We start from the raw sequence: 24,001 nt of genomic DNA, 5'->3' as shown, positions 1-24,001 counted from the left end.
TTAAACAGGGGTGCCAATAATTGTGGAGGGCACTGTAGGGATGTCAACCGATTAAAATATTAAATAGAGATTAACTGCATGATTGTCATGAGTTAACTCGCGATTAATCACAATTTAATCGCATCTTTTTAGCAATTGTAAATGTATCTTAAATTAAGTTTAAATTAAGTTTTTAATATTCTAATCAACATAGGTATGGACCAAGCCTGCAGTCTCCCTCTCATTTACTGAAGCTTTCGCGCCTCGATCGCCCCCCGGTGACCGGTCCCAGTATAGCCGCCCCTCTGTGATTTCTAATGGACGCGAGGCAAACAAAATAATAAAATTACACTTCAAAAAATTTCCCCCAAAGTTAGTTTATGTCACTGAAGGCAGTTATCATCACGATGATTTCATTTCAGGTGTTCGTTTTAAAAATAAGTTTAGTTTGAGTTAGTTATTTGATGCTATAAAAACGGGGGGTGTGACGTCATGATTGACAGCTGAGACTGACGGCTTCTCTGAGTGAAGTTGTCACTGAGGCACTAACGGACTTTTTTCGAAATTTTTGGGAGCAGATTGGAGCTCTAGCTTTAATTTCTACATTTCCATAACTGTTTATTTCACACCAACATAATTAATTGTTCTGCATCTGCGAGAGTGTGGGCGGGCGTTTGATATCGCGACTGTACTTCCTGCTCTACTTCCTGCGCTCTACTGCGCAACTCCGGTCCCGAAATCGCTACTGCGCAGACTCGGTCCCAAGATGTCCGCGCCGTGCAAGGCTCCCTGAAAGCTTCAAATAGGACAAGCGGAAACGGATGATGTCGAGTCGTCCATATTTTTTTACGGTCTATGGTATGGACAAATATGCATGCTTTATGCAAATGTACATTTATTATTAGTGAAACCATACTTATTCAATAATAATCAATATAGCATGAAGACTAGACATATCAAAGGTCATAGATATGTTTATCTAAGAAATTGTTCATGTCTCTTAAGCCTAAACTTAAAAATAATGAGTAAGTAGTGATTTCTCTCATTTTAACAATATAAAGGGAGTTTTTACACTGGCAGTTTAATTCAGAACAGGGAAAAGTTTGTATGAAAAATTGTTAATGTGTACCAGTGAGCAAATCAGAACCACACCATACCTGGAGGAGGTCCATATTACACGAGGAGGAATATAGTGTGGCCCCTTTAAGAGATCCGCATTCCCTGTTGAACTGCCGGTATTTTGCGTGTGCGCGCCGAACTGGGCCGTGATTCACGTGGACAGTGTGAAGAACACGGACGACTCGGGAGCGCGCTTGTTCAGGAAAGTAACATGTGCATTAGTTTTAGCCGATTGTAATGTATTTAGCTCAATAAAACACGTGTTCTGTAAGGGGTTATGGTGTTAATGATTTACCCCAGACATGAGCGAGAGTTAGCTGCAGTGCATCGCGCTTAGACTGCAGAGAATGTGCTCAGTGAAAAAACACACTTTTCTTTCTGGAGTCTAATAACAGTTAAACAAAAAATATGGTAGCTTATGTAGGCAATAACTGCATTTTTGGTTTAGAATATTAATGCTAATGTCAACCCTTTTCTTTCCCTTTTAATGTTTGCTGTTGCATCGCGTCTGACTGCTCTCACTTTTTCCAACTATGCCTCAGATCAAACAGAAAATGCGCGTTGCGTTTTGTTATGTCTGCCCCACACACACACACACACACACACACACACACACACACACACACACACACACACACACACACACACACACACACACACACACACACACACACACACGTTGGTCTATGTGGTTTACAGGGACTCTCCATAGGCGTAATGGTTTTTATACTGTACAAACCGTATTTTTTATCCCCTTACACTGCCCCTGCCCCTAAACCTACCCATCACAGGAAACATTCTGCATTTTTACTTTCTCAAAAAAACATCATTTAGTATGTTTTTAAGGCCATTTGAATTATGAGGACATTTGATATGTCAAAAATGAAACAACAACTTTTAAATGACAATATCCTGGCTGGCAATGATATAAGTATTTGAAATTACCATGATTTCTTAATGTCTAGTGACATATCAGGGCCATTTTATGATTAATTATAGTTAATACAGTTCCTTTAATATTATCAATTGCTCTCTTGCAGTCATTTTTTCAAGGTAAATGGCATGGTCACAAGAGCATATTTCTACCAAATCACACTGGGTCTTGTGTCCGACTCCATTATCGAGAAATTATATCTCCATGGCAACTATGACGGTTTGGAACTGTGAAGGCTCTGTGTTCTACATGTGCCTCTCTGGCTCGTAAACACTCTGGAGCGCAAGCACTCAAATACAATGAACTTCTCAAATAGGAAGATAAGGATTTATTGTGAGCCTATGAGAGCGCTTCAGCTCAAGCTGTCCTAATGCAGGACACTGGAGACTCATTCAGGTCGGCAGTGTCTGAGTTCATTACTTACAGAGTGAAGAGAGCAAGCTCATCTCTCTGAATTCACTGGAGCTTATTCATCCATCTCATCATTCATCACTCATTCATCTCTGCTGTGCTACTAGGAATGTTGATACTTTCTTTATAACTGATGTTTTTAAGGTTGCGTATATGTTAAAAATTACATTTAACTGGATATCATTTGAGAGAAAGTATTCTTCTCATGAATTTCATGACACAATATTTTAGGAAGTCTTTTAGAGTCCAGAAAAATGTTGTCACGCTGAACTGAAGTTTGCAAATCTTCCATACATTTGTTGTGAACATTTAATTTTATATTCATTCAATCTAAGACCAGAAAAAATCCAAGCAAACATAACCAAAAGTTTTGGAAGTGACACAAATTTGGTTTATGTCACTTCCAATGAAGTTGGCAGCTTCAGTATTTGTAGATAATTCTTTAATGTTTCTAAGGTATAAATAATTATAAGCATTTCATTTGTATAAAGGGCTTTTATTGGCAAAAAAATTCAACATATTTAAAGAATTCATATTTACAGCGCTGATCTTTATTGTTCATCGCCTCTGCAATTCATTCTGGAAAGCTGGATATCGGCTTTGGTGCCAAATCCTGACTGACGGTGATCCATTCTTGCCTTATTAGTTGGATGGACCACAGGTTCTTTATGGGATTAAGATATGGGGAGTTGCCTGGCCATGAATCCAAAATTTCAATGTAATGATCTCAGACTCAGAGTCACTTCATTATCATTCTTGCTTTGTGACATGGTGCTCCATCATGCTGGAAAATGCATGAATCTTCAACAAACTGCTCCTGAATCGTTGGTAGAAGTGGATCTAGCAGGAAGTGAATACCTTTCTTTATTTCTGGCCATGTTTTTTGTGCAGAAGTGTGAGAAAGCTCACTCTCGTGGATGAATGCAACCCCACACATGGATGGATTTGGGATGCTTTTTTGATGCAAAGCTATGATTTTGCAAATCTTTTTTTATCATTACATATACATTTATTTGGAGGAAACTATTGCTAACACAAGAAGCACGTATCACCTTTTAATCTAATCTAACCAGAATGATAGAATCATAACTAGTACTTGTTGACGCCTTCCCATGTGCTGATGATGATATAATTAGTGAAATTATGTTAGTCATTTTTTGCCAGGGCCAAATACAAATAATCTAGAAACAATATGAATTATTACCAAATCTTTTGGCCATGACTGTAGTTCAAATATTTTGTTAAGAAAATTAATTTATGGTGGATTTATACGTCCTTTTATTCCTACAAACACTACAAAACTGTCCACATCATTTCAAAACGTATATTTCCCCCCCAAAAAATATAGACACAAGCATGTAATTATTCAGGATCAGGCTCCAATAAAAAAAAATATAATTACAGTATCTCTGCCAAAACAACAAAACAAAGCATTTTAAGTTCTTTGGACTAGTTAGTATAACATATGTATTTAAGTTTTCTTTATATCACTTCTAAGGCATAACACAAAGTTACTAAATGACGAAGTCAGAAAAGCTGTGCTCTCTCTTTACAGGAGGTTCAACAGACATTTTTGGTTCAAATGTGCATCACACACCATTTTAAAACTGGATGACTAGCATAAACAAATCAAGCATTCACATCTGAACATCTGTGTGCCTATTATGGTAAATAAGGGAAAATGAAGACTGATGTAAATGAAACAAAATGTTGATGGGATGAAGGAAGGACTAAATTTGTTTAAGTGAGGTTTAGATTATAATTTCTACTGCTAAATGAACACCATTGATGCTAAAAAAACAAACAAACAAAAAAACAACAACTTAAATCTCTCCATCAGAAGTCCCAATTAGAGCAGTCAATGTCTTAATCAAATAGGAATGAGAGCAACTTCCGTTCCCAGTACTCACGCAGACTTGCCCTCGCTGTCAAGCTTAGTGGGACAGGCTCCTTTCTTCGACAGGAGGGAGGTGACTTTATCTGCCTCTCCATGCTCCACTGCACTGAGGAGACGCTCATCGTTTTTGTTCCATTCATGAGCCTATAAAGAAATGTAAAAAACCTTTAAACAGCACAGCAAAATCAGCTTGACAACAACTATTGAATATTTTGACAATATATTAAATTATCTATGTAAAGATTTAGGATTTTGAAAAAAATCTAAACAAAAAAAAATATTTTAGACTCTTCACTATTTCTAGGTGTAATAGATTTATCATTTATGCTATGCAGTGATTTTCACTTGATTGTACTGCAGGTATCAGAATACTGTTTCAGAGGCATATGACCTTGATGGAGGACTTTGCAGCTTTACTGGCAAACTACAATCACCGTTTGTCAATAAAGTGAGAACTAGAACCGTTATAAACCTTTAATGAATTGAAAAGTGTATCCAGGTATTAATAGTTTGGTGCCTGCCGTCTTAAATGATGATAGCTTTTCATGCTTTGGAGCAGTTTGCGATCACATGTGTATATCGTGCCTGAGCCAACTGAACCACGGCCTGGCCCCAGCTAAACTAACCGTGTCGGAGGGGCAACAGTAATCAAAGGAACCAGACTTTGGGGGTCAAACATGCTCAGGCACGGTTCAGATCGCCTAGTCTAAGTACACATTGAAACATATAGAGACTTTTGATTGCTAATAATATCATTTGTAGGGCTGGGTATTGACACATATTATTTAACAAATGGGTTTGATTCCGATTCACGTGCTCTTGATTATTACTGAATTAAATTCCCATATCAATTCATCTGGATAGATATAGCAGGTACAGTTAGGACTGGAACAATTAATTGAACATTTTACGTTGATTAAAATGAATATTTTGCTATTTCCTTTTCTTTTTTTGCCCTCATAGCTCACTAAGGTTTGCACTGTTAATATGTTTAACTATTAAAAGGTAGGATTTTTTTTTCTAATTAAAACATTAATTGCTTTTTTACTTTAAAATGCTTGAAGTAAAGCACTCACTTTCAGCAGTTATTGTCTATTGGTCGTAATATTTCTTACAGATTTACATTTGTTGTACATCAGATACAGATAAATTAGCACAGTAGGCCATCAGCCCTACATTGCATTTATTTGAATGCAATAATGAGAGAGTAATTGTACGTGAATTAGAAGCTGTGGTTTGTAGTTACCTCAAATCACGTGACTAAAACCAAAATTACTGACATAGGAAAATCGCATGGTGTTACGACCTGTGTCTTGCACTTGTATTGCCATGTTTTCCTTCTCTCCTTTCCTACTCTCTATCCTTGCTCTGATAGGTTGTCTAGTGATTGGGTGGATGATCGCTATTGGTCATCCAGCTGAGGCGTCCTGCTATTTATTTTGAAACTTGTAGGGGTTCTGTTTATGTTAGGCAGTTAGGTTAGTTTGTATATATATATATATATATATATATATATATATATATATATATATATATATATATATATATATATATATATATTCTATTAGGTTATTTGGTGTATCTCTCTGTTTCTTTTTAGGCTTGTTATTTTGGCCTTTGGACACCCTGACGAGATGCTCGCCCTCTTATGTATGAATACTTAATAAATGTATCTTTACTTATAGTTGGTTGCGCATGTTTGATTATCGCCCGGAGTGATTCGGTGCTGGGATTCCAAACTACAACAGCGGGGCGTAACATGGTTAGAGGTTTTGAATTTCAGGTTCAATTACTTTTGGATTAATCGTCAAGCCCAAGGTACAGTACATGTCAGATGTTAAGGGAAAAATTATCTTTCTAAAATTTAAAGGAACCCTGTCCTATATATATGTATGTGTGTGTGTGTGTGTGTGTGTGTGTGTGTGTGTGTGTGTGTGTGTGTGTGTGTGTGTGTGTGTGTGTGTCTGTGTGTGTGTGTGTGTGTGTGTATATATATATAATATATATACACAGGTGGACCAGTGTCTTTAGGCAGCAACATGACTTCAAAACTCAGATTTGAACTCGTGACTCAGATTTGTGTAAAAACGCACGCACGCACGCACGCACGCACGCACGCACGCACGCACGCACGCACGCACGCACGCACGCACGCACGCACGCACGCACACACGCCATTCTCAAAAAAATATATTTCATATATTTTAGATACATTGCACACCAACTGAAATATTTGAGGTCTTTTATTGTTTTAATAGGGATGATTTTGGCATACAGCTCATGAAAACCCAAAATTCCTTTCTCAAAAAATTAGCATATTTCATTAGCCTAGAAATCTAGACGCACCCTAGCGGCAGCAAATTTAATCTGCCCGCAAGTGTCGTCTAGCAACTCTCAATAACCTTCTGAGCTGTATTCCCCTAACTCTTGCCGGACCAATCACATCGTGTATAGAGTAGGTGGGCGGGGCCATAATGATGACGGCCGAGTTGCGTTTGCGTGCTTCTTCTAGTAAACACAGAAACTGGCAAACGGCGGTGGTCTGTCGAATCAGCTTTGACCGCGATTCTGGAAGACTTGGAGTTAAGTTTTTCTCTGAGAAAAGAACAAAGAACGGCACTGGAGTCATTCTTAAAAAGGGAAGATGTGTTCGGGGTTTTGCTGACCGGATACAGCGAATGTTTAATCTGTCAACAAGCTCTGTTTCACCTTCGTTGCTCTGGTTGGTGGTAGCGCTATCCTATCACGTGCAGAGGGAGTTTGAAAGACATCCGTTTATCCCGTCCCTCGGATTGAGCCCCGTCAATGGTGAGTTTCCAGACCAAACATCTTGATGTGGGTCTGGCTTGTCAGGCTAATATTTCATCCGACCAAAAAAAGAAAAGTGTTTTTAATACAAAAAACGTCAACCTTCAAATAATTATGTTCAGTTATGCACTCAATACTTTGTCGGGAATCCTTTTGCAGAAATGACTGCTTCAATGCGGCGTGGCATGGAGGCGATCAGCCTGTGGCACTGCTGAGGTGTTATGGAGGCCCAGGATGCTTCGATCGCGGCCTTAAGCTCATCCAGAGTGTTGGGTCTTGCATCTCTCAACTTTCTCTTCACAGATTCTCTATGGGGTTCAGGTCAGGAGAGTTGGCAGGTCAATTGAGCACAGTAATACCATGGACAGTAAACCATTTACCAGTGGTTTTGGCACTGTGAGCAGGTGTCAGGTCGTGCTGAAAAACGAAATCTTCATCTCCATAAAGCTTTTCAGCAGATGGAAGCATGAAGTGCTCCAAAATCTCCTGATAGCTAGCTGCATTGACCCTGCCCTTGATAAAACACAGTGGACCAACACCAGCAGCTGACATGGCACCCCAGACCATCACTGACTGTGGGTACTTGACACTGGACTTCAGGCATTTTGGCATTTCCTTCTCCCCAGTCTTCTTCCAGACTCTAGCAACTTGATTTCCGAATGACATGCAACATTTGCTTTCATCCGAAAAAATATTTTTCAAATTATTTTTAGATTATTTAGATACTATTTTTAGATACAATAATCAACACTTATAAGCTTCACATGAGGCAGTTTTTGCATTAACTTCTAAATCTAATTATATATTTTTTTTCTTCTCCAATTCGTTGTTGAAATATAAGAATTTATACACAGCTTTTAAATCATGACAGATGTATTTAAACATGCATTAAATAAACAAGAAATCACTAACAGGTTAAGTAGAATATAATGAATATAGACTAATATATAGTGCATATGAACTAACAGCTGTGGAGTGGACACTGAATGACTTAACTGAGGTAAATGTGATAGGGAGATTGTTCTCAAGCTGTTGTCTTTCCGCGGGTGAAACACCAATTGAGCGATTGATTACACAACATATTATACATTTCAGTAAGTTGTAATGTATCCTCAACATACTTTAAGAGATATTAATTCATGTTTATTCTTTAGGAAGAGAGGATCGTGTTCACTTGTGCGCCGCCACCGTTTGAACTGACGCGTACTATACTGTGATCAGTCACATCACATTAAAGAGTGTCAAAACAGCATTTATCGTTTGAATTTTGTGGCGAAATGGACTGAACACCTAATATGTTCGTATGGGGACTTGGATTGAAGTATGTTCCGTGTTTAAAACAAGCCGACTATTAACTGTTAAAGATTGCATTCGTACAGTTCCGTACACATGTGCACCCCGAAACGGTTCGGTACGAATACGTGTACCATTACTCCCCTAATATATAAATATAAATAACTGAGGTTATTTTAATTATAAATATAATCAATTATAAATATAATTAACTGAGGTTCTACTGCAATCCGTCACATCACATTAAAGAGCATCAACATGACACTGTTCTTGTTTGTATTTTGTAATAATAATTTACAGAATTTAAAAGCTGAGACTTTGTTTCTTATCAAAACTAACAAAACACAAAGATTATTGCAATTACTGAATGAGAGGCTTGCTAAACAATGTTTAGTGCATTTTTGTTCACGCATCAACAGAAAAAAAGCAGCAGACGAAAATATTGTTTTGGGGATTTAAGAAATCATATCACTGCATCAAAAAAGATCTATTAAAACTGAGAAATTGATTGTGTTAGCCCAGCCCTAATAATTTGTAATGATAGCGGAAAAAAATTTGAAGACATTCAAAAGACAAACATTTTTCTGGTGGTCTCAGACTTTCGGGCTCCACTGTATGTAGGCTTTATGATAAAGACTTTGACAGTAACAAGGGACTTACAATAACAAACAAAAATGTGCATCTTTGTAAGCATTCCCACAAATAAGGTTTATGGTATGGGAACTGTTAAAACACCATTTAATTTTTAAAAGTAAATTCAGTTGTGCAACTGTGTAATGAAATGTCAAGCAAATATTTTAAGTTCATGATTGATATCAGCTAACAACATAGTTTTTCCTCTCTTTAACATACCATTACGGAAATGAATCAGCTTTTCCCATTTTTCTACACCCATGACCTTTACAAAATGTATACTTATAATTCAAACTCAAAGAACATGAGTTCAAGTCAAAAGCAAGCAATCATAATGAAACAACAGATGGAGTTGTCTACATTTCACCTATAATTTAGAGTCATCTCAAGGGGAATGAACTGCCTGTGGCTTGAATCACATTATTTCCCTCTGGTTTTTCTGAAACCTCTCAGACACCACAGGAACTGATTTCCTAACAAGGGCTTATTCACAGTGGAGATTCATATGCAGACTACTTAAAATGTGTCTTTGTAGCTGTGCATAACAGTGAAACAATGCTGATTGCTGAACATTGCAAATCAAAGTAACTGCTTGAAGACCCTTTTGAAGTGCTCAATGCAACAAGAAAACATTTTGAGAAGTCCACTTGAATTAAAATGTTGAAGAGTTCTGAATAAACCAAAATAAATTTGCTCTAAATGTAGTCTAGGCTCTAAACGCAGACCGCAGAGGTCAGCCGGCAAAACAGAGGCCGCTACTTAAGTCTGTCTCTATTTTTAAAATGCAGTGTAATATTACACGAGTCACAGTAAACCCAACACTATTTTTGGGACCTGTTTGACTTTGGCCTACTCTCTGCAATCAGCTGAAGCTATTTAAAGTCAACTCATGAAACAAATTTTTGGTGTGTGTGTGTGGGGGGGGTTGCTAAAACAATGAAATATAATATCAGAAGTATTATACTAAATATACAATAATAATTGGAGGAAAAAATGTACATTATAATGTCCAGAAATCAATTTCATTAAAACCTGTTTAAGATAGTTTAATCCTTCCTTCCATCTACTGTAATACTATATAATACATAGATCTGCCATTAATGTTTGTGTGCCCTAGTGGTCTGGTGGTAAAACTTTTGTTAAGCATGTCAGAGGTTCTGTGTTGTAATCCATCCTAGTATAGTTTTCCCCCGTAGTGATTGGATATTAAGACCAGGGACACATTTGAGTGCATTTTGTTTTGTGATTTCACTGGAAAGAACATATCACTTCTTATTTAACACAAACGAATGAAATGAATACTCTGCTTGTCAACAGCAGATGTTTTATTTCAAGAGGTGGGGACAGTATCGACCCTGGCAAAAAGTACTGGGAACATGACCCACCCGTACCACCTGCAAATTACATGCCTTTGAAACGCATTAACTGATACTACATTTCAAAACAGAAAAAAATAAATCAATATGGGTCTATAACATTCTCTCATACTATTTTCTATCTAGTAAGAAAAAGAAAACAGCAAAACCAGAACAGAAACTCCAGATGAAAAGTAAGTGACATAACAAACAGTGTTTGACAATGAAGAAATAAATGTACAGTTAAAAAAAAAAGTTTAGATGGCACACAGCACCTATACTGCCACTCCAATGTAGAGGATTGTGTTACTCAATGACAGGCAAGAGAGTTTTTCCTAAAACATAAAAACGAGGAAAATCTCGTTTTAAAAAGTCCATCGGTTCTCAGAAATGTACTTTTTGTATTCATGTTGGTCTCAAATGGTTTTCAAGAAAAGTTAAAAATTTAGTGATGTTAAAAGGTATTAACATATTTTCCTTACATTTATATTTTAAAAAAATTTGCTAAAGAAAAAATTTTATGGTTCTTGGTAAAATATCGAACCGTACCATTTTGTGTTCACAGACCACAGGCACAGTGGTTAAACTCAAATCTGACAGTAACGGCACATCTATAATATGGTCTGTTGAAAAAAAATTGTTGTACGTTTCTAATGTATGTTTCTGTTGATGAACATGCTGCATGTGTTTCGTAGCTGGTCAATCAACTGTTATTATGTAAACCTGCTGACATAATTGTTCCTCATGTGTTGGTGTGTTACAGTTCAGCATGGCAAGCGAAGGAGACAAGCTGCTGACAGAGCCGCTGCCGGCATCATATGAATCTGTGAACATTCTGGCTTCCCAATACGTTACAAAAAACATGGACCGCAAAGGACCAGTATTTCAAAGGACCACACAAAACAAACGGCCAGTCTAATGCCAATACCAAGGTGATAAATATGCTTTTAATCCGCTGTTAAGTGGGAATGAAAGAACAAACATAAGGTTTTCCAGCTATAGAAATATGTGAAAATCTACGCAAACTTTGAACATCTAGCAACAGCCTGGAGATCTCCTTTTTGACATGGTAGGCCTTTGCAAAAACAGGAAACACTTAACATTATCTTAAAAGGGCCTGTTGGACTAAATAACCAGTGGAGAACAGGGACACATGGCACAAACATTACCTCCACCCATCGTTCAGTGTAAGCATTTAACTTTTATCTGATAAAGGTCCTCGTCAGCTGTGCAATATTTAGAGCTAGAGGCAAGACATGTGGTTCAGATCAAACGGTTTTCATGTTAAATTTGTGTTATCTGCTCATAAACATATGCAGTGAACTAAGTAAGATAGAACATGGCCATTTCATTATTTAGACATTGGGAATCAGTGGAAGTAAGACATATTTCTATAGCACATCCAACAATCTCCTTGATTTTGAGTGCTCATACATACCTCCCAAAAGTAAAATAAACAAAAGGTAATTTTACTTTCTTTCCCATTGGCAAAACAATAGGCATGTGGCCAAGTTGTGACCCTTGTACTTAATATGTCCTGCAGAATATTTTCAGCACACTGGGCACTAATGCCAACATTGTCGCTATATGATAAATTAAAATAAGCTGATAACATCACTGTTTTCTCCAGAACAACTGTAAAGCCAAATCAAATTTTGTTGCAATATTGTCCTGTTTAACACTGTGAAGCTACTTTGAAACAATAGTCATTGTAAAAGCGCTATAGAAATAAAGTTGATTAATTGATTGATTGATCACTAATGCTAAATCAAACTTGAGAGACTATACTTTGGTTTGCATGCAAAAGAAGCGTAACAATGAGCTAAATAGAAAACTGACCGGGTGGTAAATGGATTCATACTGCATGTAGCTGTACATAAGCCAAATGGATCAAATACTCATGTACCAACCATACCCATGTGAACAAGTCACTGACTTTTAAACTACTGGTTTCTCACACTTGAAAGCGGCAGCAGAGCACCTTGAGAACAGGCTGGACTATGACCTCTTATCACTCTCATCTCTGTTCAAGCCTGGCACTAGCCATGTTCTCCGTTTGAACAATTACACTCACATTGCTAGAATTTGGACACCTTCTCTTTCTAGGATTCCTGAGATAAGCTTAGAGCAGTTTAGAGAATGCTCAGAAAAGCACATTCCTGCGTGAGAATGTTTAAACCTCAGTATCACTCTCTCACGTATTATTATTGTTACATTATGGATAAATCATGATCCAAAAAAATGTCCACACTTATACTTGTAAAAAGTAAAAAGATCAAATCTGTAGCTTTAGCTAAATAAATTTCATGAAATATGGCAATTTTCCTAATTTGCAGCAGTTTGTTGCACTTATCTCAGGCTTACTCACAATACACTACCTTTCGAACATTTGGAGTCAGTACAAAGTCTTAAGATAAGAAGTCTTATATGCTACCCAAGCCTGCATTTATTTGATCAAAAAGACAGTAAACAGGGCACCAGACTAACATTTGAGAGCAGCAGCACCAGTGCCACGTAGCTTTACAAATGGTGGTACAAGCACCTGATTTGTAGTGCTGGGGGAAACTTTTTCATAAAGTTAATTTAATCAAAAAATGACAATTGTTTTGCATTAATAAATGCAGTTTTAGCTCTCTAAGATTGATAAAGCATGTAGTTGTTTAAGTATCTCTACCATCCCAGCTCATTTTGCACAATGACAGTACCTTTCATTTTTCTAGTACTATTTTTCCAAAATTTTCCACACTTGATATGATCTCTATAGGCTGTTGATACAATGCCAAATGGTTTGTTTAAAGAATGCTTTGCCTTTGTTAGCTCTGCTGTTTTAATATTCTGAAATTACTTTCTGAGCTCTGGTGTGGTGCCAGAAGCTTTCAAAATTGCTTTACCTAAAAAGTTTATTTGGACAATTTCAATATTTACAATCCGTTTTCTAATCTCTCCTTCTTAGCTAAAATTATTGAGCGAACTGTGGCATCGCGATTGGTTACTCATCATACAATCTGTTTGAGCCCCTTTAATCTGGCTTTCGCAAATATCACAGCCCCGAAACAGCATTAGTGAAGGTTACTAATGATCTGTTAATTACTGCGGACTCTGGCTGCCTGTCGATTTTCAATTCTTCTTGTCCTTAGGGCAGCTTTTGACACTGTTGATCATTCCCTTTAACGTTCTCATATAAAATCTGTGTTTGGCATCTGAGAGACTGCATTAAATTAAACTGGTTTAAGTCTTACTTATCAGATCGTAGGCAGTTTTTTGCCATGGGTGGGCACAAGTCCAAAATTGGCTCAGTCAGATTTGGTGAAGAGTCCTTTAACTTTCATATGTATATTTGTATGCAGTTTAATTAAAGATGCCCTAGAATGATTTGAAACAATATGTTAAATTGTTCTACAATTCTACAATCTACAGAGGGTTTTTGGCTTATTTAAGGGCAAAAATTGTCCAGATACAGTTTTACAGGTCCATTTTCAACCCTATAAATTGTCCCCAGGATGTAATTCTCTGTTTTTGCCTTATTTGGAAGAGTCATGAATATTAATGTTGAGTTCTGCTCTGATTGGCTTATTTCAGCAGCTCACAGCAGTTCAGCAAAGCGTCTCGTGAGTCCTGACCGTCCTGACAGAACACAGACCGATTACACTTTAAGCAGAACATCTCAAATGGAGATTGATAAAATACAGCCTACTTGTTTATTGGTGTTTTCAGATCTGAAAACGAGCGTTTGTGTGGTTGCCAGATTTCAGTCATTTAAATCCCCCAAACAGAGCCTTTCTGTGAAAAGAAACCCGTATCCGGTGTTTTACCTAAACATGTCCAATCTGACAACCATATGCACGCGAGCTCTCTCGCGCGCGGATGATCTGAAAACACCAATAAACAAGTAAGCTGCAGTTAAGCAATCTCCATTTGAGATGTTCTGCTTAAAGTGTCATTAAGTCTACATTTTAGACTTGTCTTTTTTCATCAACGATATTGCATGTTTATATAACGTTAGTCACAATATAGGCTAAGGTTACGCAGTGACTGTGAAGTACTTTGAAATACAAGAATGCAAAAACATAGGCCTACTTCAGTTTTTAAAAATATAAATATATAACTTATATTTTAACAAATTGAATAGCCTTGTCAAATGACTGTCGTTTTAACTTATATGGTGGAAAAGGTGACGTTTGCTAGAAGGATCGAGTGAACGATCTGTAAGCAAAGTATCTATGGTTGTATTTTGTAATACAAAATAATATTAACCTTTGTCATTAGAAACACTATTTAGTTTTGTACTTGGGGATTCCTATTGTCACTGTACTAGCATCTTGCATCATCTAGACAATGCAGTCTCTCTAAGAAACTTTCAATTTAATCAGAAATTGTTTGAACAGCTAGTCAATAAGTGGATAAATCACTACTGCTTGCAGGAATATAGTTGCCCCTTTTTTCAGTTTAAGACACTGAGCGAAGCTTGCTTGAAATGGGCCGAACAAACGAACGATCTTGAAATAAATTGTTGTGGTATCGGGTTATAATAAACCTCAACCATGACTGTTGACATATGAAATTCCTCACGTCTCCTGCACAGCCTGAGCATGACGTGTGTCATGAGAGCCGTTTTTGCTATCTTCGAGTGTCTTGTTAACCTGCAGTCCCTGTTACCATCAGTTCTGCCTGACAAAGAACATCTTTGGACTGATGCAAATGTTGGGGGTGTGCATATTATGATCTATATGCTTGCATCACTGTTGGGTTTATGTTGAGAAGCACTTATTTTTCTGTGGTGTTTTTGATTTACAAGATTTACATATTAAGAAGTAGGAGGCAATGGTGTTTGAGACCCACAGTATGTGATGTCCATGTACTGAACTCATTTTTATTTCACTATGGCAAGGTTAATTCAATTTTACATTCTAGGGCACCTTTAAAACAATTTTGGAGTTTAATATGAATGCAGATGACACCCAGATTTACATTCACTCAAAACCAAGTGATTGTGTGGCTGTTACTTTTCTGGAACACTGCATTTCTGAGATAAAAACATGGATCTCATCACTTTTAAGGCAAAGAAAATTGAAAGACGGAGGTTATCGTTATTGGTTCAACCAATTAGGTGCGTAAAGCCGGATCTTTAACACTTAATGTAGATGGCTCTGTCTTGGAGTTCCAATAAATTAAAAAAAGCATGGAGTTGATTTTTGACACTCACTTAACATTTGACCCTCATGTCCAAAACACTGTTAAAACGTTTTCCATCTCAGAAATATAGCAAGAGTGCCCTCCATGTTGTAATTTTCTGTGGCAGAAAAATGTATCAATACATGTGTCTTCTCTCGTATTAATTACTGCGATATTTTGCTTGCAGGGGTCTCAAAAATTAGGGGTCCCTAAATAAATTGCAATGTCCAAAATTCAGCCATAAAAACATGACAGGGACCAGTTCGAGAGAGCACATTACTCCTATTCTACCAACCCGATCACACATAAATGCGTATGAATAGTACGAGTGTGTAATGTCGTGGAATGTATACGCCAAAACTCATTTTGGCGTGCATATGATACGCTGTTTTTCGCGTGCATATGATACGCACTTTATGGCGTATATATGACACGCTCTTGGGTAGGTTTAGGGTGGTGGGGGCGTATATATGACACGCTCTTGGGTAGGTTTAGGGTGGTGGGGGCGTATATATGACACGCTCTTGGGTAGGTTTAGGGTGGTGGGGTGGGGAGTTTGTATGTATAATACGCCATAAAATGTGTGTCATATGCATGCGAAAAACAGCGTGCCATAGACACGCCAAAATGAGTGTTGGCGTATACATTCCAAGACATTGCACACTCGGACTATTTATACGCATTTTTGTGAGAATACCCTGATTCTACACTGGCACCCTGTCAGGTCTCATATAGATTTTTTAATTTTAATGCTTACTTATAAGGCCTTACACCATCTGGCACCAGATTATTTATCTGAACTTTTAACCATTTACACTACAAGGAGTGATCTCCACTCCTCTAACTCTAGCCTTCTGGCTGTCTTCCCTTGCCCGAAAACTCTTGAACTCTCTTCTGTATGAGATTAGACATGCGGAATCCGTTAGTGTTTTTAAATCCCTTCTTAAAACTCACTTTTTAGACTTGCTTATATATATATATATATATATATATATATATATATATATATATATATATATATATATATATATATATATATATATATATATATAGTATATTTTGTATATCTTCTTTGTAGTATTTTTAGTATATTGTTTTGATTTTTTATTTATCTGTTTTTGTGCATCTCTTTACTTTTACATTGTGTCCTTTTTGCAAAGCACAAAGAAGTAGCATTTAAATGTACCATTGTTCTTCTACACAGTATCATACTGAACTGACAGACTGCTTCAGTTATTATAAAAGGAGCGCTCTTTACTTGCTTTCTGTGTAATTCAGTCAAATTTTGAAGAAAACATTTTGTTTCACATACGTCATGGAGTGGAAATGGCTAATAAGTCAGTAAAAGCTCCTCTGCCACCATCTACTGCTTATACTGATAATTTCATGTAGGTATTTTTGTCTGCCACAAAGTGTTAGTTTTCCTACAATATTCCTATAACATTCATATGATAACATTAAAATGGGATATATTTCGATGTTTACTGGGAAAAGTGTTAAGCACTTGAAAGCCTTTGAAAAGTACTTGAATTTCACTCTCAAAAAAAATGTACAATCCTCCGGATGCAGAGTGTAAAAATAAGAAAGAATTAAAAAAACATTCTGCTATTTCAATACCATGATTACAGTACACCTTCTATAACCTTGTTCATCCTAGTTTCCACATCAGCACTGTTGTCTGATATGTTTGAGTTTATAACAAAATGATGTGCCGAATTTGAATACCTCCCACTAGATCTCGCTGCGATGTTAGTAATTTTGTGGCATATTCAAATTCTCTCTCATGCTGGATCTCCCAGCACTGCATAGTAATGGTGTCGCATGCTCAAAAAAGACCTAGCTGAGCTTGTGCTGCATTTGCTACAAACTGCACTGCGCAGGTCAAACGAGTAGTGTGGTTTTATTTTACTTTTGTTGTTTGCCGTTTTATTTTTCTCCTTTGTAACAGAAATGGCAGCTCTTATCAGTTGGTCAACTTGGTGGTGGCACCTCTAACATAATGTAGTCGCAATGCCAGGAAAAAGGTCTCAAAATGCATTTGGTTGCAGTCCTGAAAAGTTAAAACAATAATCTTGTGAAATATTATTACGATTAAAAATAACTGCTTTTATTTGCATGTTTTAAATTTCAGCAGCCATTACTCAAGTCTTTAGTGTCACAAGATACTTCCGAAATCATGGGGACTTGCTGCTATAGAAATATTCTTGTTATTATCAATGCTATATCAGTAACTAAAAAGTTAAAACACTCAATTTTTAATTATTTAAACAATAATAATTCAATGATAATGACAAAATGAAAATATATTCCATACTTTCCAAAAAGACCATTACAGCCGGTTTCTCTAAAATCTGAAAGATATGAATGAAATATGATGTTTTAATTTTAATAATTGTCCAGCCAGCCTGCACCAGCGATGCCAGTTCAGGAGGGTGAAAGTACACTAAAGACATAATCTCCCTCTTAATCTCATTATTAGATTTTCAGCCATGTGGCATATTGATAAAACCCCTGCGAATAGAGAAGAGCTTGAGGGGTTGAAACGGAAGGCTCTGGATATCCATTCAGGGCTTTACCATTAGCATGGTCTGAGTGCAAATCTCAGTGCAGCACTGTACAAATGATATCCAGATAGATCTGCTGAGATGTCTGAGAGAAAATCCTTGGTTTAAATTCATGCAAATGGTCTGTGCAGATAAACAACAGCTGTTAAAGCCACTATGTTATTCCCTAAAGCTTGTTTTCACACATAGAAATGTTCTTCAAATCTGGTTTTTGAACAGTTCCCCATCCCCCACTCACTAAAAGCATACTCTACTCAAGTAACCTTCTATAAAGAGGAAAGAGCCTTTTTGTGGGAAACTTACACGTGTACAAATGCCTCCTTTTGTTTAACAAAGTTCAGAAGCGAACATACCATGAAAGTCCAGAGATCTAAGCAATAACTGCACCTATTTGGCCAGAAACTGCTATAAAATGGGTTCATCTGTGGATTAACCTCCAAATAAATCCCAGAGATGTTGTCTAGGTCCAATCTAAGGCAGACCTGAGTAATATGAGGGGCAAGTATCTGTAGCTCTGTGAAATAATTGTGATGTTATGACTTCCAGTGCTTTCTAATGCCAACCATATGAACCTTTTCTGAAAAACAATGCACCTTTTCTACTAAACTACAGCTGCAACTGCTTAAACAATGGCAGAATAGTGGGGTAGTTTATATTAGTCTGAATAGATATGAAAATTAAAAAGACAGAAAACACATGACTTAGCGAACAAGACTTAAAATAGACCTTCTGTACCTAACTTTTGAACATTCATTATCACATTCCACCAAACTCATCCACTCAAAAAGAATGTGCTTTTTAATCCCTTGAACTTGAATTGGGTCCTCTGCCAAATCTCTTGGGGGAACTTTACCTCTGAAAAGAGATTAAACAAGGGGTTTGGAAGATGTTGCAGACAGTTAAAGTTTAGAGGGCATGAGGACTCTGAAAAGTCCAGAAGGTCTGGATTGGTAGTGATTAAAGATTAGTGAGATTTGTCTGCAAAAATATAAAGCCTAAAAACAGAATTTCCTTTCCTAAGGGCTAGCAATCTGGTCAGGTGGACACTTGGCCAGGTGGAACCGGGGATTGAACCACCAACCTTTCAGATTGTAGACAACCTACATGAACCACTGAGCCACTGCCGCCCCTATTATAGAACAACAACAGCTCTCTTCCACAACCTGCTCACCCCTGCAGTGATATCCTAAAATAAAATGCATACAAAAACACCACTAACTCCTGGCATATATCCACTGACATACAGCTGCAGTGTTTATTACATTATAAAAGTTTTTAGTATACAGAATTCAAACCCAACACTCCTGCAAGTCAACCTCTAGACTAGGGGTGGGCAACTTTCCTGTATTTCCCTTTAGCTCTAATCAAAATAAACAAAGTTATGGCCATGTATTTGAGTGGAAACTGGATTTGAGTGATTCATTTGAAATGTAATGGTCACATTTTGTACATTTTAAAATTGCAAAATTATTTTATTTCTAGCATAATATTGTATTTCAATTTAATTGTATCTTCTTGACTTTAGCTCCATACTAAGTGTGGCATCCTAGCAATGCCACTGGAATCTGTCCTGATGAGAAACATAAAGGATCTGCATCTTTAGGAAAACTCTTCATTACGAATTTATAGTTAGTGGACTAGGGATGGCTCGATACCACAATTTTGGCTTCGGTACGGTACCAAAATCTAATACCGAAGTACCGATATTAAATCGATACCACAAGGTCTGATATTAGCGCGGGTATATTGCACGCGAATGAGAACAATTATGCAAGTTTTGAGTTTTTAAAGTGGGAAATTACCACAAATGTTTATTAGTAAATTAATCAGCGAAGCTTATCACATCAAATCAGTCATTTGAAAACTTTCTTGTGAGAAATAATTTCAGCAAAAATCTCTCAAAATTAGCAAATTGCTTCTGGTTTCAAAAGACATCGCACTACACTAAAGCAATCTGCATAATCCGATTCAACATTTCACGCTCGTCTCGGGACGGATAACGGAAATCATTTGAACACGCAAGAGATTTGATAGCATTTCGTAATAACAGTTACAGGAGACATGAGCTTATAACAACGACACACACACACACACACACACACACACACACACACACACACACACACGCCTGTCACTTAGTCACGCTCGCACATTACACATTAAGTTTCCTTAAACAGTCAAATACACAGAATTATGTACAAATGTCCGTCTTTAGTGAGTATTCACATAAAAACAAGTCGGCGGTGTCTAACGCGAATGTAAACAGTGCAATAGTATGCAAATATAATGAGATCTAAATGTCATTGGTTGAAACGAACGCTGGAGATTGTGATATTTGATCTTATGTTAGGCTGTGTGTGTGCGTTGATCAGTGTTAAAAAAACAAAAATGTCTAAATGAGATGGTTTGAATGATCCACTGACCTGTCGATCTCTTAAGAAGTCCTAAAGTCAGGATAGTGACAGATGCTTCTTGGCTAGGTTTGATGGTTCTTCATCAGTTTTATAAGCAAAGTCATTACAAATGTCACTTCTACTCCTCTCTTTATTCATTCGTTTTGGGCATCTTGAGTGAGATTCAACTGCTTTATCCATTTTGTCCGTCTATGTTGTTGTCACATTAGCCGGTTGTTTCGGGTCAGTTGGGGTAGCGCGCTGCCATCTAGCGGTGAACTTCGGAAAAGCAGCATATACCGAAATGTGCCAAATCATGATATCGTACCGTTTTAAATAAAATATGTACCGGTATTTTTCCAGTACCGGTATATCGCGCATCCCTATAGTGGACACAATTAATTGCATTCATTTTTAATTGCATTTTAATAGTTTAAAATTGTCGTTTTGAAATATTTAATAACATTTAAATATCAGTCCCACATTTTTCCACTAGTTGAACTCACATTCTATTCTTATTAAAGGTCCCATGGCATGACATTTTAATTTTATGAGGTTTTTCAACATTAATATGAGTTCCCCTAGCCTGAATATTGTCCCCAAGAGGCTAGAAATTTTGATCAGTGTAGACCAAGTTATGGCTGTCTGTCTCTGCCTTTGAGAAAATGAGAGCCAAGACGAGCTGATCTTGAATTCTCCTGTTATGACGTCATACCAGGAAAGGTTTCCTCCCCTTCCTCAGCTTTGCCCGCCCAGAGAAATAGTAGAGAATGGATTCAGTTTATCAGTCGCAATGTCAGCAGCTCAGGCTTTACTATATGGATTCGACAGCACTGCCACAAACAGTGAGTAACAGTGTTCATTAATGCCTAATCTATAGGATCAGTGATGTGTAGATAATCAGTCAAGTTCACACAGACTTTCTTTCTAAATCGTTTAATACTGTCAGTCCCGCCGCTGGCTGTCTTGATGCATCAGTGAATCAAGCCAGTAGCTAAAACGATCAACTTAACGTTTTTTCTGTTAGCAGCATGGAACAATTTGTTATTTAAATGATTAAACTACAGAGAACGATCAAAGAACACTCTTCATAATGTTCGAATCTGTCAATCACGCGTATATCTGCAGTGCACACTTGACCAAACTGCCGTTATAATGAATGACGCTGTTTAAAGCAGCACTAGGTAACTGTTCAACCTTCATAATATATTTTCAAGACTCTTGTGATGATACATCGACTTACAATAGGTTAAATGACACGTCTGCCATAGCTTGATGGGGTCTGTATCGTTTTTAATCGTACTTTTAAACTTCGGGTAGTAACCCGAGAACAAAAAGAACTACAAAATTCGACTGCTTTACGGCATATACGTCACTTCCACCAACACCCACACTTCCTTAAATTTGGACGTGCGAGCCCAATAGACATGTGCCGATTTTCGATAATGCGATTTATCACGATAATGAATATGCACAATATTGTTATCGTGGTTTCTTTAAAATATCGTAAATAATAATTTATTAACAATTTATAATTTTTTTATAATGCACTTAAGAATACTTTGCCCATCAACCGTATAAATGCTCAACACCGCTGTTCTGCGTCAAAGGGAAGCGCTCAGATATAAACAAGCCCAACATGCGTTTGCACATGACTGAACCGGTCAAGGAGACGCGCTGCTGAAGTGCCGCTCAGTGACAGCAGAGGGCACTGATGAACTGCAGAATGCAGCCGGTTACTCCGGAAACCAGCAAACAAACAAAAAAACGCGTTTAGTTTTTAAAACAGCCATTCGTTTTTTGTAATCTCAATGTTGTTCATCACAGCACCTGATACTTAATACTTAAAGACTTAATAGGCTATTTATTTTTAAACTTAAACATTTTTATGTTTTAATCTGGACTACAACATGCCCTAATGATTAGAACTGTTCTAATTATTTGTTATTGTTCAGTATAACTTAGTTAACATGTTAATTCATTATTACCAAACTGACAATGAAAAATACTTATAAAGAATTAATCTGTTAATGTTAATTTCTGGTAATGTTAATGTTAATTTCTTAAGTTTTTTTCTTAAGTTTTTAATAACATTAAAATCAAAATCAAAATAACTTTTTAATGGACCTAAGATAAAACTAACAATGATCAGTATTTCTTAACTAACATTAACAAAAACATTATACTTTCTAGGGTTGTGACGATGGACGATATCATCGTCCATCGTGATGGCTGGGCGACATCACGATGGAGAAACACCATCGTGATGCCCCGCCCCCGCCACGCTGCGAGTCTTGCGAGTCGACACCAGAGTATGTGAGCGGAGTGGAGCGGCGGCAATTTCCCCTCCACGCTCTTTCTAAGCATTCAAGAATCCCTCCGCTCCAGCTCCACTCCGGGTTCACCATCTCCCTCTCCTCGCCTGGCTCACTGATATCAGAAACACCGCTCCGTCTTCGCTCCGAGGAAATTTGCGGCTAATAACTGCTAAAGTATTTTAGTAAGCTCTGAAATATCACTATAAAGTTCGGTTTATAACCTCCATTAATTGAAAATATATATATAACAAATAAACAATAGGAGATTAAGAGCCTATAGTTTCAACGTGGTTGGAACATTTGTGTGCATTTTCCCCCACAATGCCAAACTGGCTTTATCAAAAGTTAAATATCATTGATGCTTTTTGCAGTGCAAATTTGTTTGTATGTTTGGAAAGATGAACGTTTTCGTCAGTTATTTTATCTACGGATCAATACAGATGTCTGCACATTCAAAATCATATAATAGAATATAATAACTTAGGCTATGGCTACTAATAACTGTATGCAGGTATATGCACTACAAGATGTTTTGAATGCATTAGAGAGAACGATTAGTTCGTGTGTGAATAAGTGCTACCTGTTTAAAATGTGCTTTCACCCGAACATATTCAGTATGAGGTAAAAAAAAAAAAATCCCTTAAACTTTAACATCCCGCTCATGCCCATCGCCGTGAGCATCTGTATCAAGCTGGTTGTTTACCGTGAGTTCTGAACACTGCACCATGCTTATTTAAATCTTTTCGTTTCTACTCATATTAGGCTACATATTCCTCATGTCTGTGAGGCAAGCCTGCTGAGTTTCAGTTTATTTGAGATGCGCTCCAGTTCATGAGCATTGAAAGCGATCGCTTTCCGCGACCTCATAGTCTACTCTAGGCTATTTGCTTCTCTTATTAATGAAATACATGCAATTGGCCGAAAAAACCTTTATTAAAATTAAGAGACAATTTGTACAAAACGAAAGAGGCTTTTTACAAAACAAAACTTAATATTAAACTAAATATAACCACCAAAATCTTTTCTGACCCACTGGCATTTTTGCACTTATCCCTATCATATGAAGCCTATCATAATCAGATGAAATTAAAAAATAATATTAGGCTATATTATTTAAGCATAAAT

At 37.1% G+C, this 24,001-nt stretch overlaps 1 protein-coding gene across 5 annotated transcripts in view; it reads right to left on the bottom strand.

Moving 5' to 3' along the window:
• The window catches only part of rai14 (retinoic acid induced 14), a 72,026-nt gene that overhangs the window by 34,760 nt on the left and 13,265 nt on the right, over positions 1 to 24,001 (bottom strand). For all 5 annotated transcript variants that reach the window (XM_067423218.1, XM_067423216.1, XM_067423219.1 and 2 more), the window contains exon 3: positions 4,354 to 4,484. In XM_067423218.1, coding sequence (XP_067279319.1) covers positions 4,354 to 4,484 — 131 coding nt within the window. The remainder of the gene's footprint in view (positions 1 to 4,353; positions 4,485 to 24,001) is intronic.

The sequence above is a fragment of the Pseudorasbora parva genome, chromosome 18, assembly GCF_024679245.1.
Source record: "Pseudorasbora parva isolate DD20220531a chromosome 18, ASM2467924v1, whole genome shotgun sequence".
NCBI classification, from domain to species: domain Eukaryota; kingdom Metazoa; phylum Chordata; class Actinopteri; order Cypriniformes; family Gobionidae; genus Pseudorasbora; species Pseudorasbora parva.
Note: the sequence above shows the minus strand (reverse complement) of the source record. Positions and strands in the feature narration are given on the sequence as shown.